The sequence below is a fragment of the Olea europaea genome, unplaced genomic scaffold (assembly GCF_002742605.1).
Source record: "Olea europaea var. sylvestris unplaced genomic scaffold, O_europaea_v1 scaffold2551, whole genome shotgun sequence".
Taxonomy (NCBI): Eukaryota; Viridiplantae; Streptophyta; class Magnoliopsida; order Lamiales; family Oleaceae; genus Olea; species Olea europaea.
The window spans coordinates 33,704-49,086 of NW_019243785.1; the positions used below are offsets into that span (position 1 = coordinate 33,704).

Genomic DNA, 15,383 nt, shown 5'->3' on the forward strand with positions numbered 1-15,383 from the left:
GTTACTTGAATCGTAGAATGTGATAAGATTACTCAATAACTACTTCAATAACTACATTTCTGGATAACCATAACATTTTATGTTTGTTAAGATCCTGGGCGATTCGAAGGTATGGGCGAGAATAGGGTCATCGCTCTGGGCGACTATAAGGCACTCCATTCGCTCAAGTCTTGGGCGTCGTGCAAGCTTGAGCGATGATGTTACTGTGTTCATGGGCTTCCACTGCATTCATTAGTAACCTTGTCTGGACTTTTATCCTGAATTGCCCAATTGGGCTTTATTTTTTGGGCCATTTGATTTAGGAATTCCTCAATTGGGCTTCATTCTTTGAGTTATTCGGTTTGGGCTGCACTTTTAGTGTGTCAACAATTATCCCCCAATATGGCAGAATTAATACTAATTATTAATCTTTGCCATATTTATTTTGTGTTTTCCGGCAACATTTGAAATTCCCTTATAAACCCCAAAGACACACCATTCCATCGCACCACTAAATCACGCCTCATTATTTCGCGCTTCTTTCTCGCAATATTATTGTTCATCTTCTTGTTTCTCTGCTACGTTTCTCAAGCAAACTATAACAAAACTGTATTTCGTTCCCAATGGCGGCTCCACAAACCCAATCTGATGACTCTTTTAGCTTCGAAGATTTCCAGAAAATCCTTACTCGACCATATGTAAATCCGAACTTTCTTGCACCAGCCAATGCCAAACTCAATGAGTTCTATCTCGGTCCATCATTCAACAACGTCGAAGCCGTCGAACAAGTGGCGGTGGGCCAGCTGTTCCCTTGCACTCAAGGCCCTCCATTCCTGAACTCTTTGTCGCTGAGGCCGATTCGTGAAAAAGGTATTCACACTTGGCCTAAATCTGATGTTATTTTCCATAGATGGCATGCTCGCCTTGTAGGCCATGGTCCTACTAAGGCAATTTTTTATCGTGCTAGGATTTCTGATTTATTAGAAATCGCTCTTCAACCCCCAATTTTTGACCCGGTGCTTTTTCCTATTGCTTTAAGTTTTTGGTCTTCTGAATATAATACCTTTGTTTTCCCTCTTGGTCCCATGTCTATTACTTTAAGGCATGTTGGGGCCCTAGTAAATCTTCCACCTTTGGGCGATACCATTTTCCCTGGTATTTTGATTTCTGGTATCGCCCCGAAATTTGACAAGAAACTCACTGAGTCCTACTCAAGCCTACAAGGCTTTTATAATCACTTAAGCGCTGAACCTTCTCATGTTAAGCGTGTGGCCTTTTTTAAAATTTGGCTATGTAAATATATTCTCTGCGTGCCAAGTATGAAGCCTTCCATGAGTTATTTACCCATAGCGCATGAATTGGCGCGTGGTAGGCCTTTGAATTTGTGTTCCTCTTCAATTTCAATTGAAGAATAGTGCATCTCCCACTAGCAGTGGGCCTCTTTGTTTCACTTAACTGTGGTTGAGAGCATATTTCCTACCACTTGGTGCTCCATCCATTTCTCTTCATTCTGCTAGCTGCTATGGGCTAGTCATTGACCTATTGAGCCCTGTAAATATATCCAGTAAGGACATTTTGTCATTCTTTTATACCTTAAATTCAATTTCTTCCTTCTTTCCTTGTCCTGCTCATTTGACTCTAGGTTATGTACAACCTCCATCCACCCTGAACAGTACGAGCGCCTCTCTGCTCGTTTGGGTTCAGTTTTTGACTGGGAGGGAGTTGTTCCATGATATTTTAACTGGAACTAATGCCAAAGCTGGGGTTGAAATATATGCTTCCCAATTTTTTGCTCGCCAACTTGGTTTTGGCCAAATTTTGCCTGTTCCTCCTTGCTATTCAAAAAATTTGACAGACCGCTTTCACACCATTAATAAGGCAGAGGCACAAGCTATAGATGCTCGCAACATTCTTTTGACGAGTAAATTTTCATTAGCCCCTTTCAATTTTAGCCGTGCCATCCATCCCCTTTTTGAACAACTCTGGCCATCAGTGAAGCGCAGATTGTTTGCAACTGATGCCAATCGTGCTTTTCGTTCACTGGACCAGCCAAACACTTCTTCCACTTCCCCTATTTTGGTCACCCCTATGTCCATTAGGAATCCTTCCTCTCCTACTCGTGCTAAACAATCTCTTCGTCCATCTACTTCTCTACCTACCAAGGCTACTACAGCTAAGAGTGCCTTAAGCCGCAAATGGCCAGCTTTAGCATCTCCCATTTTGGAGGATGATGATGTTGACGCTCCTCTCATCGTTAGGAGAAAGGCAATTGAATTCTGTTTATTCACAAACATACCTTTTATTCACAAACATATCTTTCTATGTGCTAATGGTTTGCTTGAAACCTTTCTACGTGCTAATGGTTTACTTGAATTTCTCAGAAAAGTTCAGCATCTCCTTTGAAGGTTTTGGTGTTGTCAGCTCCTGCTCCATCATCCTCTGCTGAAGCTGCCACGTCCAAATCAGCTGATGAAGGGACTATGCTTAAAGAGAAACCTTCAGTCCCGAAACCTTCATCACAACCAATGGAAGAGCCACCTTCTTCCTAGGGCGCCGACCCCCCAAACATCGAACCAAAAGGTAATACATTTTTTGATGTTCTACCTTTGCTTGTGTTATTGGTTTCTAATTTGTTGCTTCTTGAATTTTGCAGAGGCTCCCATGGGTCTGCCCGTTATGGCAGAGTCTTCTCATCCAGATAAGGAAAAGTCTCCATAGGTGGTGGAGCCAACTGGTGATATGCCACTTCTCAAGATTGCTGATGAGGTGACCTTTCACTTCACTTTCATTTTCGTTTTGTTTATTGTAGTGAAAGCTCTCAATGTTGGCATTTTTCTTTGCAGCGTGCTGATGACATTGTGCGTTCCATCTAGGACTTGTTCACTTCCAGGGGGCAAGTCAAGATGTCTCACCCTACTTCAACCGATCGTCCTTCTGCTTCTTCAGAGAAAGATATGAAGTCCCTCAAGCAGTCGATATTTGAGTATGTGTCTTTTATGGACATGGACATCATTCAGGCTAGTGCTGCTAAACATAAGGATAAGCTTGAGCTATTGAGTGCGAAGTTGGCGCAAGCACTAACACTTTCGTCGCTTAACATTTCTGCTGATTTTAAAGTGACGTTGAAGGTTGTCCACTCTAACATTCTCTCCTTGTTGGCCAAAAATGTTGAACTGAAGGCCAGGAGTACTCAATATCTTCATACTGCATCTGAAAGAGAGTCTTTGCTTCTAGAGATTAACAAAGTCGAGGACGAATTGAAAGAAATCTCTTTCGAAGTTATGGTTGAAGACTCTTTGATGACAAGTTTAGCTGCAGAGATGAAGGAGCTTCAAGCAAGGATGGACGACTGTAAGGCGAGAATGGCTGCTAAAAAGGGTAATGCTTCCCAAGGAATTGAGTGAACCAAGTCTTTGATCGAGCAGTACAAAAAGCTGGAGGTTGATGACGATTTTATAGCTGAATTAAATGTCACTTCTTCTCAGCAGAGCGAGGACTGGGGGAGACTTGGGAAAAGAATTCGATCGGTCTGGGGTGAATTGTAATTAAGACATCTAATGCCTTAAAATTTCCTTTTGTAACTTCATACTAACTGCCATTGCTAAATTTGAATGTAACAGCAGCCATTGTTATTAATGAACGACTATTTTGACTACTTGCGTGCTAATTGACATTGTCCTTAATCGTCAACCCCCAAGCATTTAATTGCTTTATGCTAAAATTCATGTACATTCTCTCTTGGTATTTCTGCCTCTTTTTCCAAGACTTTGGGCCACTTGACTCCAATTACTAGGCACAAATGTGGTCGATCATATTCTATCTCTTCACCTTCACGCCCCTATAAATGCACGTATATTTTGCACTTTTCATCTTCATTTCCATTCTTTTCTTCAAAAACTAATTTGCTGCTATCGTTTGACATTTCAACAATCGATCCAACATTTTTGTCTTCCATAGAAATGGACCATTTGATCCGCCCATTTGGCTATCTGTTTTGATGTCACCTTTGGTATGGGAGATATAGGAAATATTCTTTGGCCAGCGAAGTTCTTCCCATCGTCTCCATGCTCTTTACAAGGAGTTCAATGATGGAAGGCAATTTTTGAGGATGCCTGTCAAGCCACCTTGCTTGCTGAGAGTGCTTCTCAATCTCCTTGCCTATTATTGCAGCAATCCGATTAGACAAGCGATGTGAGGGTGCTTTTCTTCCCTTTTGCTTGCTGAGAGTGCTTCTCGGCCTCTCTGCCTACCTTTACAGCAATACGATCAGGATGGCAACCAAAGCCAGTTCACCCTCTTGCTTGGTGATCGACCGAGAGATTAGTTTGCTCTCAATTGTAGCTTATAGAGCATTTAGTATTTTGTATCTTGCAATTTGTAATGAATGTTTGATAATAAAGGAATTTATTTGAACGTATTTCGTTCTGGCCCTTTTTATATACAATCGTTCAACGCGATTTGATTACGCTTTTATTTGTTCACTTTCCCATAAGGAAAGAACATATTTTTTAAATATTTGCCATTAATGAACCTCATGTGCTTGGTGTCATCTAAATCTTCCAAATGATAAACTCCATTAGGCAACACACTATTTACTTTATATGGTCCTTCCCAATTGGGTGACCACTTGCCATATTTTGGATTCTTGCTATCCAAAGGGAGTATTGTTTTCCAAACCAATTTGCCCAGGCTAAATGACTTGGCTATAACTTTTTTTATTATAAAATTTAGTCATCCTTTGTTTTTTACCTTGCAATCTATCTAGGTCGTCCAACTTTAATTCGTCCAACTCCAATAAATTTTGAACTAGTGATTCGGTATAATCATCATCACTTAACTTAAGTTGTAAACACACTTTGATCGATTGCACGTTGATGTCCATAGGCAAAACGGCCTCCTGTCTATAAGTAAGTTGGAAATGAGTGATTTTGGTACTTAACCGAGGCGACGTTCTATAAGCCCATAAGGCTTTGTTTAGACATTCGTGCCAATTTCTGGCATTTTCATCTATCATTTTCCTTATGATATTTTTTAGAATCTTATTAGAAGATTCTGCTTGCCCGTTGAATTGAGTGTAATACGGTGTGGAGTTCACTACTTTAACTCCAAACTCGCTCGAAAATTTATTCACTTAATCTCCATTTAAAGAAGTTCCGTGATCTACCATCAAAGTTTGTGGAATCCCAAATCTATAAATAATATGATCACGGATAAATTCTATAACACTCTTCTGGGCTATTTCTTTTAAAGGTACCGCTTCTACCCATTTAGTGAAAAAATCAGTCGCAACTATAACAAAGGTATGTTGCTTGGACGATGGGGGATAAATCCCTATCAGGTCTATCGCCCAACTCTTTAACGGCCAGGGTTTGATAATGGGTGTCATCTCTCTTGCTGGCGCCCTTTGTATTGGACCATACTTTTGGCATGTTAGACAACTTTTTGCATATTGAACACATGATTCTCCCATCTTGGGCCAAAAATATCCATTCCTAATAATTAACCTTCTCATCTTTTGGCCAGCTTGATGAGCTCCACATATCCCTTCATACACTTCAGCCATGATCGTTCTCGCTTCTTGCAAGCTTACACATTTTAGTAATATACCATCAGAGCGTTTCTTAAACAATTCTTCATCTATCAGTGTATTGTTTAGCAAACACAACTTCATTTTTCTACTAAGTCCTTCATTAGGTTCTTTAAGGAACCTTTTAATCTCTGCCCTCCAATCTATTGCATCTCCATCTTGCATGCAATGAATTTCAATCATTCTCGCCCTTCTTTGGACTACGGGCAATATTATTCCATATTCATAAGTAGATTTCCAATTTAAGGCCTTTGAATACCCTGAGACCATCTGGGCTAACTCATTTGCTATGTCATTATATATCCTATTAATACATTGAAACTCTACTTGGTCGAAATCTTCCAACAATTCTTGGGTGATTTCATAATGACTTATAATGGAATCACTTTGACGTTTAAAATCACCGATCAATTGGTGAATTACTAATTGAGAATCGCCTCTAACGATCACATTCTTTACCTCCATATCTATCATTAATTCTAATCCCACGATTAAAGCTTCATATTCGGCTTGATTGTTGGTGCACATCCTATCCAAAGTGAATGCGAACTTGTAACAAATTTCTAAAGGATTTATCAATGCTACTCCTACTCCTGCACCTTTAGATGTTTTCGACCCGTCGAAATATAAAATCGAAAGTTTTAATTCGAATGAATTGATTTCTAATTCAATTTCCTCAGGCATGTCAAGGCATGGATGATCGGCCAGAAAGTTAGCCAAAGCCTGATTTTTGATTACCTTTTGGGGTATGCATTGTATATCGAATTCTGATAATGCGAACGTCTAAATGCCTACCCTCTGATGTAAAATAGGGCCAGAGAACATATACTTAACCAAATTTACTCTAAAAATCAAATAAACGGTTACGGGCCGTAAATAAGCCCTTAATTTTGTACATGTGAAATACAATGCATGACATAATTTTTCAATGGCAGAGTAATTACATTCACATTTTGTTAACCATCTACTCAAGTAGTAAATCGCCCTTTCTTCACCAAATTGGTCTTCCTGTGTGACCATTCCAGCTATTGATTCTTGTTCAGCTAATACATACACTTTCATTGGCTGTCTTTGGATTGGTGACACCAACACTGGTGGACTTGATAAATATGTCTTTAGGCTTTCAAAAGCCTTTTGATGCTTTTCTTTTCAGACAAATTCATCCTGATTTTTCAGCTTTAAAAGTGACGAAAAAGTTTTAGTTCATCCTGCACAATTAGAAATAAAGCGTCTTAAAAAATTTACTTGGCCTAGGAACCTTTGCAATTCTTTTTTATTGCTAGGTGGTTTGGCCTCTAAAATGGCCTTCACTTTATTTTTATCAAGTTCAATCCCCCTTTTGTGTACTAAAAAATCAAGGAAGTTTCCTGCATTAACACCAAATGCACATTTCAAGGGATTCAATTTTAGTTTATGTTGCTTCATTCGTTCAAATGAACATCTCAATTGTTCAAAATGGTCCTTTTTTTTACTGGATTTGACCACTATATCATCTACATACATTTCAACAAACTTGTCTATCATATCATGAAAAATCAAGTTCATCGTCCTTTGATAAGTTGCTCCTGCATTTTTCAGGCCGAAAGGCATAACTAAGCATTCAAAACATCCTAGAGACCCAGGGCATCTAAAGGTACTTTTGTGTATATCTTCCTCAGCTCTATAAATTTGATTGTATCCTGAATACCCATCCATGAAGAAATACATTACGTGTCCGGCAGTCGAGTCTACTAAAGAATCTACCGTGGGCATTAGATATTCATCTTTGGGTATGGCTATGTTTAAATTCCTAAAGTCTATGCACACCCTTAATTTACCATTCTTTTTTAGTACTGGCATGATATTAGACAACCATTCGACATATCTGGCTGTTCTAATAAAGCCTACTTTTAATAATCGCTCTATTTCTTTCTTAATCTCAGGGAGTACATTAGGAGCAAAACGCCTAGGAGGTTGTTTATGAGGTTTAAAACTTGGCTTGGTTGGTAATCTATGTTTCACCAAACCTCTATCTAAACCAGGCATATATTCATATTTCCAAGCAAAACAATCCTTATATTCCTTTAATAAAGCGATTAATTTATCACTAACCTCTTGATCGAGCATCTGGCTGACGAATATTGGGCGATCTTCTCCTTCATTGTCAAGATTCACTTTAATCAGAGGGTCCTGTGCTTGAGCGTATCCAGGCTTGGTGATCCTCATTACTTCATCATCTAATTCCCTTATAGGCACTTCTTCTTCTAAACAATCCACCTTGACTTCTCGGCCAATATTTTGTTCCAACTCGAACACTGTCAATTTGTCTCTCAATGCTTCCAAGGCTGCTTCTTCTTTCATCTTGTCCTTACATTCTTTATTGAAAGGGATTATTTTGGCTTTGAAGGCCTGAAAATCAGCCATTTGCCTTTGTTGCTTACAACTCATTTAAAACTCCTTGATTACTCTTTTGCCAGTTACTGGCTCTTCTAGGGCCACTATATTTGGCCTCATTTGACTGAACATTTCAGTGAGTGCATCTACCGAAAATGGCTCTTCACTCTATGCAACAATTTGAGTTTCTTCTCCATCTTAGACTACTCTGACAGGTCCATAATTTCCTTCGTACATGAACCTTTCCACTGAGTTTGCTTCTGCGACAAAAGACCTATGATCGACCTGCACCACTTCTGCTTCACCCTTATCATTCCAAAAAAACCAGGCATTGATGGAGCGATAAAGGTATACAGCGACTTCCATGTATTCAATCTCTTCCTAATAACACATTGTAACTAGTAGAACCATCTATTACAAAGAAGACTGTGGTCCTAGTAGTTGTCCCTATAGATATGTCCAATGGCATAACTCCTTTAGCTGAAGTTACTCCTCCATTGAAACTTGTAAAGATGACTTCCGTTGGAATCATATCACTTTCTGTCTTTGCAAATTTTCTCATCATCTTAGATGGAATGGTGTTTATAGCTACTCCATTATCAACAAGTACTTTTGCCACAGGTATGCCGTTAACTAAAACTTTAACGTATAATGGCTTCAAGTGTTTAGTTAACTTCATGGTTGGTCTCTTAAAAATAACCTTTTCGGTAGCATCTATTTCCACTTCCTTTTTGTCCTCTGTCGAGTTATCCTTTTGTGATAAGTCAACGTGCAGTATGTCGCACTGAGCTTCTATTTCCTGAAGTTCCTTTTTACTGTTTGTTAATGCTTCTTCTTCGGTTACCCAACCTGTGGGAGGAGGCATTATTCTTAGAGGTGATCCATACTTTTTAGAGCAAGGAACTCTCTTTTTCCTTTTGGGAGTCCCGTACAGCACGTAATAATAGAAACAACGCCCAAATGGTTCCCCCAACAAGTCCACTTCACGAACTCTCTCTCGATGTAGTTGCTTTAACAGAGTATTGTACGACACCCCTCTCTTTCTTCTTTCTGCTTCTAGATCAATTTTCTCTTCGATGTCCGTCATACCATCATCTCCTTCATCATCATAGGCCCCTCTAGAAGTTTGGTCTTCTTCACATTCTAGCACACATGTTTCTTCTTCGTTATCCTCCCTTTCTTCTTCTTCTTTCTCTTCATTCTTGAACTCATTAGCTAGTAAGTAATTATTAGCCATGACAGGAGGTAACGTACAGAACTGAATAGTAAGGAGCTGATCTGGATCTTCTCCATCTCTTCTGTCTCGCTCAAACTTCGATCTCCCAAAAGAAGTTTCTGGCAATTCTTCCATTGATTCACCTGTACCAGTCTCTTCACTGTCTTTGAGAACATTTTGATTGGCTACCTCGAGTAATTTAGGCACTTTAGGACGTTGCATTCCCTGTTATTGTGTCATCATTCGTCCATAGTTCCGTTGAAAATACCTTTATTGGGTTCTAGTCATCTCGTTGAAGGGTATCACCCTTCCTGCGTTATATTGGAATGAATGCCATACATTTGGTTGGCGAGGTTGTGGCCTGAATGTTCTCCCATTATTTACTAGCCTGAACTGCCTCTCAAAAGGCGGTCCCCTATAGAATGATGTACCTCGTCCTCTATCAGACTGAGCGTTTGGGAAAAAACTAGGGCAATGATGATGCTGTCATATCCCTGGTTTCTCTGTATTTGCACTCACTGCTCTTTTGCACCTTGCACACAGGACGTCTTCATCCTTTTCGGGCTCCTTCCCTTTGATACGTTCAAAGACTGGGATGTGGCCCAAGGTCCTCTTCCCCGTCATCTATAACCAACTTGAATTTTGGCAACTTGTTTTTAAAATCAATCATCACCATGATCACCTCAAGTGGCTGTGGAAAAGGGTTTTCATCCACTGCCATTTTCTTCTTGTCTTTGAACGTAATTCGTCCTGATTCAATGGCATCCTGTAATACATGGCGAAAAACCAAACAGTTGTTAGTCAAATGTGACCATGCATTATGCCACTTACAATATTTTTTACCCTTAAATTGTTCAGGGCTTGGCAATTTATGTTTATCGCTCAGCTTCATCTGTTTATCCTTATATAGTTTATTAAATATAAGGTCAGCTTTGGTTACATTGAACAAGAACGTTCTAGCCTTTTTGTTTTCATCTTTTATAGGCTCATTCTTGCCCGACGGTCTAGGCTTAACCATTATAGGACAAGTATACGTATCTCCTTTAATTAATTCGGCCAAACACATTTCGGCTTGATCGTAATATTCATCATTAATGGTATGAACATCAAAATTTGGGTCTCTATAACAAGTCCCCTTCCTAGAGTTTTTCATTTGCTCTTCTTCTCTTATTAATCGTTCATACCTAATCACGTTTCGCTCAATTGAAAAAGATCAGGAAATTCCTTGTCTTGAAATTTCTATTTCAAATCAAAATTTAGACAATTTTGAGCGATTTTGACAAACTTCTTTTTGGACAAAGGTACAAAACATTTACTTCTTGCTGTCTTGAACCTTTGAAGGAAACCTTCTGCCCATTCGTTTGGCATTTGACGCAGACTCGCCAAATTGACCAAAGTAACTTCAGATTCAATCTTATAAAACTGACCATGGTGAAACTGGCATTTGGCGTTTGAATAGAGTTCGCTGGCAAATTGATGAACCAGGAGAAAGCTACTCCTGTTAATGAACTAGGGAATAGCCTCATTTTGTGGTAGTCTATTACGTCACCACTTTGCAGTGTGAATCGCCTTATGTGTTCTAGAGTAGACACCTTTCCTAAACCGGTAAATAGTGAGAATTTTGGCACTTTATACCCTTTAGGCCATGGATATGCTTGGTCTACCCAATCAGGATATGGCTTTGTGTAAGTCGGCCTAATGATAGGACGTACTCCAAAAGCCATCTGATCCTGTACTATTTCCATAATTTGATTCCTCAACATGACGTTGGGGTCATATGAAATTCCTACAGGTTGGTTGATCGGTTGATTTTCTTGAGACCTGATGTTTGGCCCTTGGTTGGCAACAAAGTTGCCTTGATTTGGGTCATTGTTACCATTAGCTTGAATATTTATTCCATCATTAACACGTGGGGCATTCTGTCCATTATTTAGGACATTGTCTCTTACATTTAGGTTACCCCCCAAGTTAGCTGTACCATTACCACTATTCTGATTTGGACCATCTCCCTGGTTTGAAGTAGATGGACCAAAAGGTGGTTTTATCCCTTGATTTAGACTTAGGACTGGGGGATTATGTCCCACAATTGTCCTAGCTTGAAAATGATTTGCAAGAGGCACAACTGGCTGACAAATTTGGCATACTAACTTATTCATTATTTTGTTCAAAGTATTCAGTTGTTTGGCCATGTTGTCATAATGTGCATTCCCATTCTGGGTAAATCTTTCCATATTATGAATATTTCATAGATTTACCTGTTCAACGATATCCTGTGTGAGTTTTCCAAGTAATGCACGCATGGTTCGAGGACTCAACTCTGTCATTGGTTCGTAATGACTGTGACTGCTCTGACTCTGTCCCTCTGTTCTTGGAGAGCTATGCTGCTCCTCATATCGCTCGATCATAGACTGGACTCCTCCCTGACTTGCTGCTTCCTTATAAGATTTGTAAGGCATATTGTTTCACCTTTTGTATCTTCAACACAAAACACCAATGTCCCACTGGGCGTGCCAAATTGTTTCACACGGGAAGTCGCTAACAATTAAAAGGGAATCAGACAATTGTGTAAGGAACAAATCTCTTGAGACAAAGTCCCAAAAATGGGTGTTTTATTGGCGATGATTTACAATTGGAGCTAAACAGAATGCCTCTAAGGGGTGCAAGTACACGAGTACTGAAAGAAATGTTTAAGTTTAAACTAAGAAATTGAAATTACATATTCTCTGTTTGAGAGTGTTTGATTCGGGGTGCTTTCTCTCTATGTCTTCTCTTTCTTTTATATTCTCTTGATGATTTCTTCGTGACAAACAGCTTGGGAACTGCTTGATTACTTTATAACTACCCACTTTCTTTATGGTGGCTAACTTGTCGTGGAACTACCGTCTCTAACTGCTGCCACTACTCTTTGTCGTTCAACCGCCTTCAACTAGGTTCCTTGAATCGTGGAATGTGATAAGATTACTCAATAACTGCTTCAATAACTGCATTTCTAGATAACCATAACATTTTATGTTTGCTAAGATCCTGGGCGATTCGAAAGTATGGGCGAGAACAGGGTCATCGCTTTGGGCGACTGTAAGGCACTCCATTCACTTAGGTCTTGGGCATCTTGCAAGTTTGGGCGATGATGTTATCGTGTTCATGGGCTTTCACTGTATTCATTAATAACCCTGTCTGGACGTTTATCCTGAATTACCCAATTGGGTTTCATTCTTTGGGCCATTTGATTTGGGAATTCCTCAATTGGGCTTCATTTCTTGAATTATTCAATTTGGACTGCACTTTTAGTGTGTCAACAATCTCAAAATAATTCATTTGACTTGGTTCATTCCACAGATTTTCTTCCACTGAATCCAAATAAGCCGTATCAAGTGCTACATAATTCGTACTATTAAGGAATGGAACCGAATTTTCCAATTCTTGGATACATGAGGATTCTGCCATAACAAAGTCCTTGTCGGGCTCTTCCTGAGATATTTCAGACAATGAGGAAGTTCCTGTGACATTTCTTTTGAGGCGTTTCTTTACATGTGCGTGCCAGTAGTTTTTTATATCGTTGTCTGTTCTTCCAGGCAAGTTTTTCGCAATGTCTGACCACCTTTATTTTGCAATTAAGAGCAGTGTTAGAGGAATATAAGAACCCTGCAAACTAGATTTTATCCGAAAAACTTGTCAATGCAAAAAAACTTAGCAACATAATCACAGTATCTTGATTAACTTAGGTTAACACAAGAACCTAATTTAATAAATATAGAAGTTCGGTCTACCAGCTTGAGATTATCTTTGTAGTTCAAGTGCTACACAATCACAATATTTTCCAGTGACATAATATGATTAATCTAACATATGTTTTTTTTATTAGACGAGGTGGTTAACACACGAAGCTCGCATTTATGTGATACATGAGTCAATTGAGGATTATTCCGTACTTGTTTCCAAGTTTGGCATGTAGTCCCATGATAAGATCAACTTCCTCTTTACTGTAGTTCCCTCTTTTCACTCCAGGCTTGAGGTAATTTACCCACCGTAGTCTGCAACTCTTACCACTTCTAGCTAAACCTGAAAGATATGCAAAATGATTATTGAATAAATTATATCCCTCTTACACTGATTAAGGCTTCAATTTTATAGGTTCTAAAGCATTAAAGAAAGGATATCTAATATCTTATAGATGAAATTAACTAAATGCTGTTGAGAAATATGTTAATATATAACACTATATTTGAGAAATTGGTTGCAGAAAATTAGGGTTTATCTTCTTTTCAAAATTGTAGTAGCAAAAGAATTTTGTGATGAAAATATTGTTTTTTCATTTTGCAATTGTCAGCTTCTTTATTGTTTATGAACGAAACCATGAAGGATTGCAGTTCTTACCGGCATATTGGGGCAGCAATCGCCAATTTGAGTGCCCGGAGCTCTGAATATGTTCTCTCAACTTGTTATCTTCTTCACTCCACGCACCTTTCTTTATTCCATTACCATCAACATAACAGGGCTTCACCATTTTCTTGAACACCTTTCTTTTTCCCTTACGTTGATGCTCAGAACAAGTACACTATTTATATATAAGCTGAAAAAATAAAATTAATAAGGATTTTCCGCAGAATTTGTTTCAACTGTCAACATACGAAAAAACTACGAAATGATGTGGGGAAAAATATTGAAGAAAGAGAAGCAACAAGGAGACTTCTTTAAATAGTCATTTAACCTAATGGAAATTTTTTAATTGTAAAAGCCTTTGTTAAATATTTTATATTACAAATGCATTTCTACATAATTTAAGCGCCACCATGAATTTGTATTTCTTGCTTAAAATAGCCAAAAGTAGATTTCAGTTTAATTACTTCTAAACTCATTTTTGTTTTAAGGATTTGTAAAGGGAGGAACCGTAAATTATTGTGCTTGGATTTGTTATCCACACTCTAATTTCTATTTAAGGCTTAATGTATTATTTATTTCTAAAAGTCATGATCAACTCTCATTGCTATTTTAATAAGATTCCTCAATGGTATCGCGATGCATTTAGAAGCTCAGTACAAGAGTCGGAAGCATTCGAGCCGTAGGAATATTACTTTCGGAAGTAAATGAGGATCGTGAAGTCGCCATAAAAAAATAGTTGACGGGATGGTTTGCAAAACGGTGATCAACATTCATGTGGCATTGGCATTGGGCAAGTGGAAGTGCAAGGGAAAAAGTGATGAACGGCAAAGATAGAAGTAAAATAACCCACGTGTGCACAAAAGAGGAATCCGTTCATCATCTCACGTACGTGAAGCCACGAAAGAAGAATATTTCGATTAAGCAAAAATGCAGAAGGTGGTTCACTAAATGGGTTTTCAGACAGAAAACCTCATAGTATAATCTTTCATGTCCAAGAATCATTAATTCTCCGATCAAGATTTGAACCCACTTGAACCCAAGGGCGTAGGCAGGGGTTTTGCCGAGGGCAGCCCAAGCCCAAATCATTAAATTTTTTAACCAAGTGCCAAAAAAAAAAAAAAACCTTTGACCACGCTATGTTTGAACATGTATTTTCAGGTGCAATTTCAAAAGATTTGGACAAACTTTAATGTCTTAACATCTATATTATAATTACCCAGGTCTTCGACTTTACGAACTTATGCAATCTTACATTGACATACTTGGAACATAAAAGAGATCTCGGGTTAGAGTTTGAATTGAAGAACAAAGAAGATGAAAATCAAGCTTGAAAGTTTAGAAGCTTTGTGTGTGATTCGTCATATGGAAACTTCTAAAATATTAGCATGTTCACTTTGAAAACGTTTTAGAAGTTATGTCTTTGTAAACGCTCAAAAACCTTTGCCAATCTCAGTAAAAGTTTCTTAATCTTTTTTAATAGAATTTTGAAACAAACAAAACTCTTTTAAAAGTTTTTGGAAACTTTACAATATGATATTTAAAACATGGTTAGGAAAAACACTGGATCGTATTATAACAGTTGTACATAAAAATAGTATATAAAAGATTAAATAAAATAATGTGGAGGGAAAATTTTTGATAAATAATAGATTGTATTTTAAATTGACAACTAATAAAATAATATGTGGCATTGTGTAACCCATTATATAAAGTTTAGTGTATATTGAGATGGTGGTGGAACAATACCTTTCCGTCTACCTGGTGGCGTTTGGCGTTTCTGCTACTCCGTTGGACGTCGTGAGTAACCTGAAAAATGAAAGCGGGGCTTTCTCCCTCGTTTTGCCTCTG

At 38.4% G+C, this 15,383-nt stretch overlaps 1 protein-coding gene across 1 annotated transcript; it reads right to left on the reverse strand.

The window, feature by feature from the left end:
* Positions 1 to 12,248: 12,248 nt before the first annotated feature.
* Positions 12,249 to 13,659, reverse strand: LOC111382692 (transcription factor MYB4-like). Its single transcript, XM_023006730.1, has 4 exons — positions 13,530 to 13,659; positions 13,085 to 13,214; positions 12,584 to 12,753; positions 12,249 to 12,307 (listed from the first exon to the last, which is right to left on the reverse strand). The coding sequence occupies exons 1-4, from the start codon at positions 13,657 to 13,659 to the stop codon at positions 12,249 to 12,251; spliced, it is 489 nt and encodes a 162-aa protein (XP_022862498.1).
* Between the last annotated feature and the right edge of the window lie 1,724 nt (positions 13,660 to 15,383).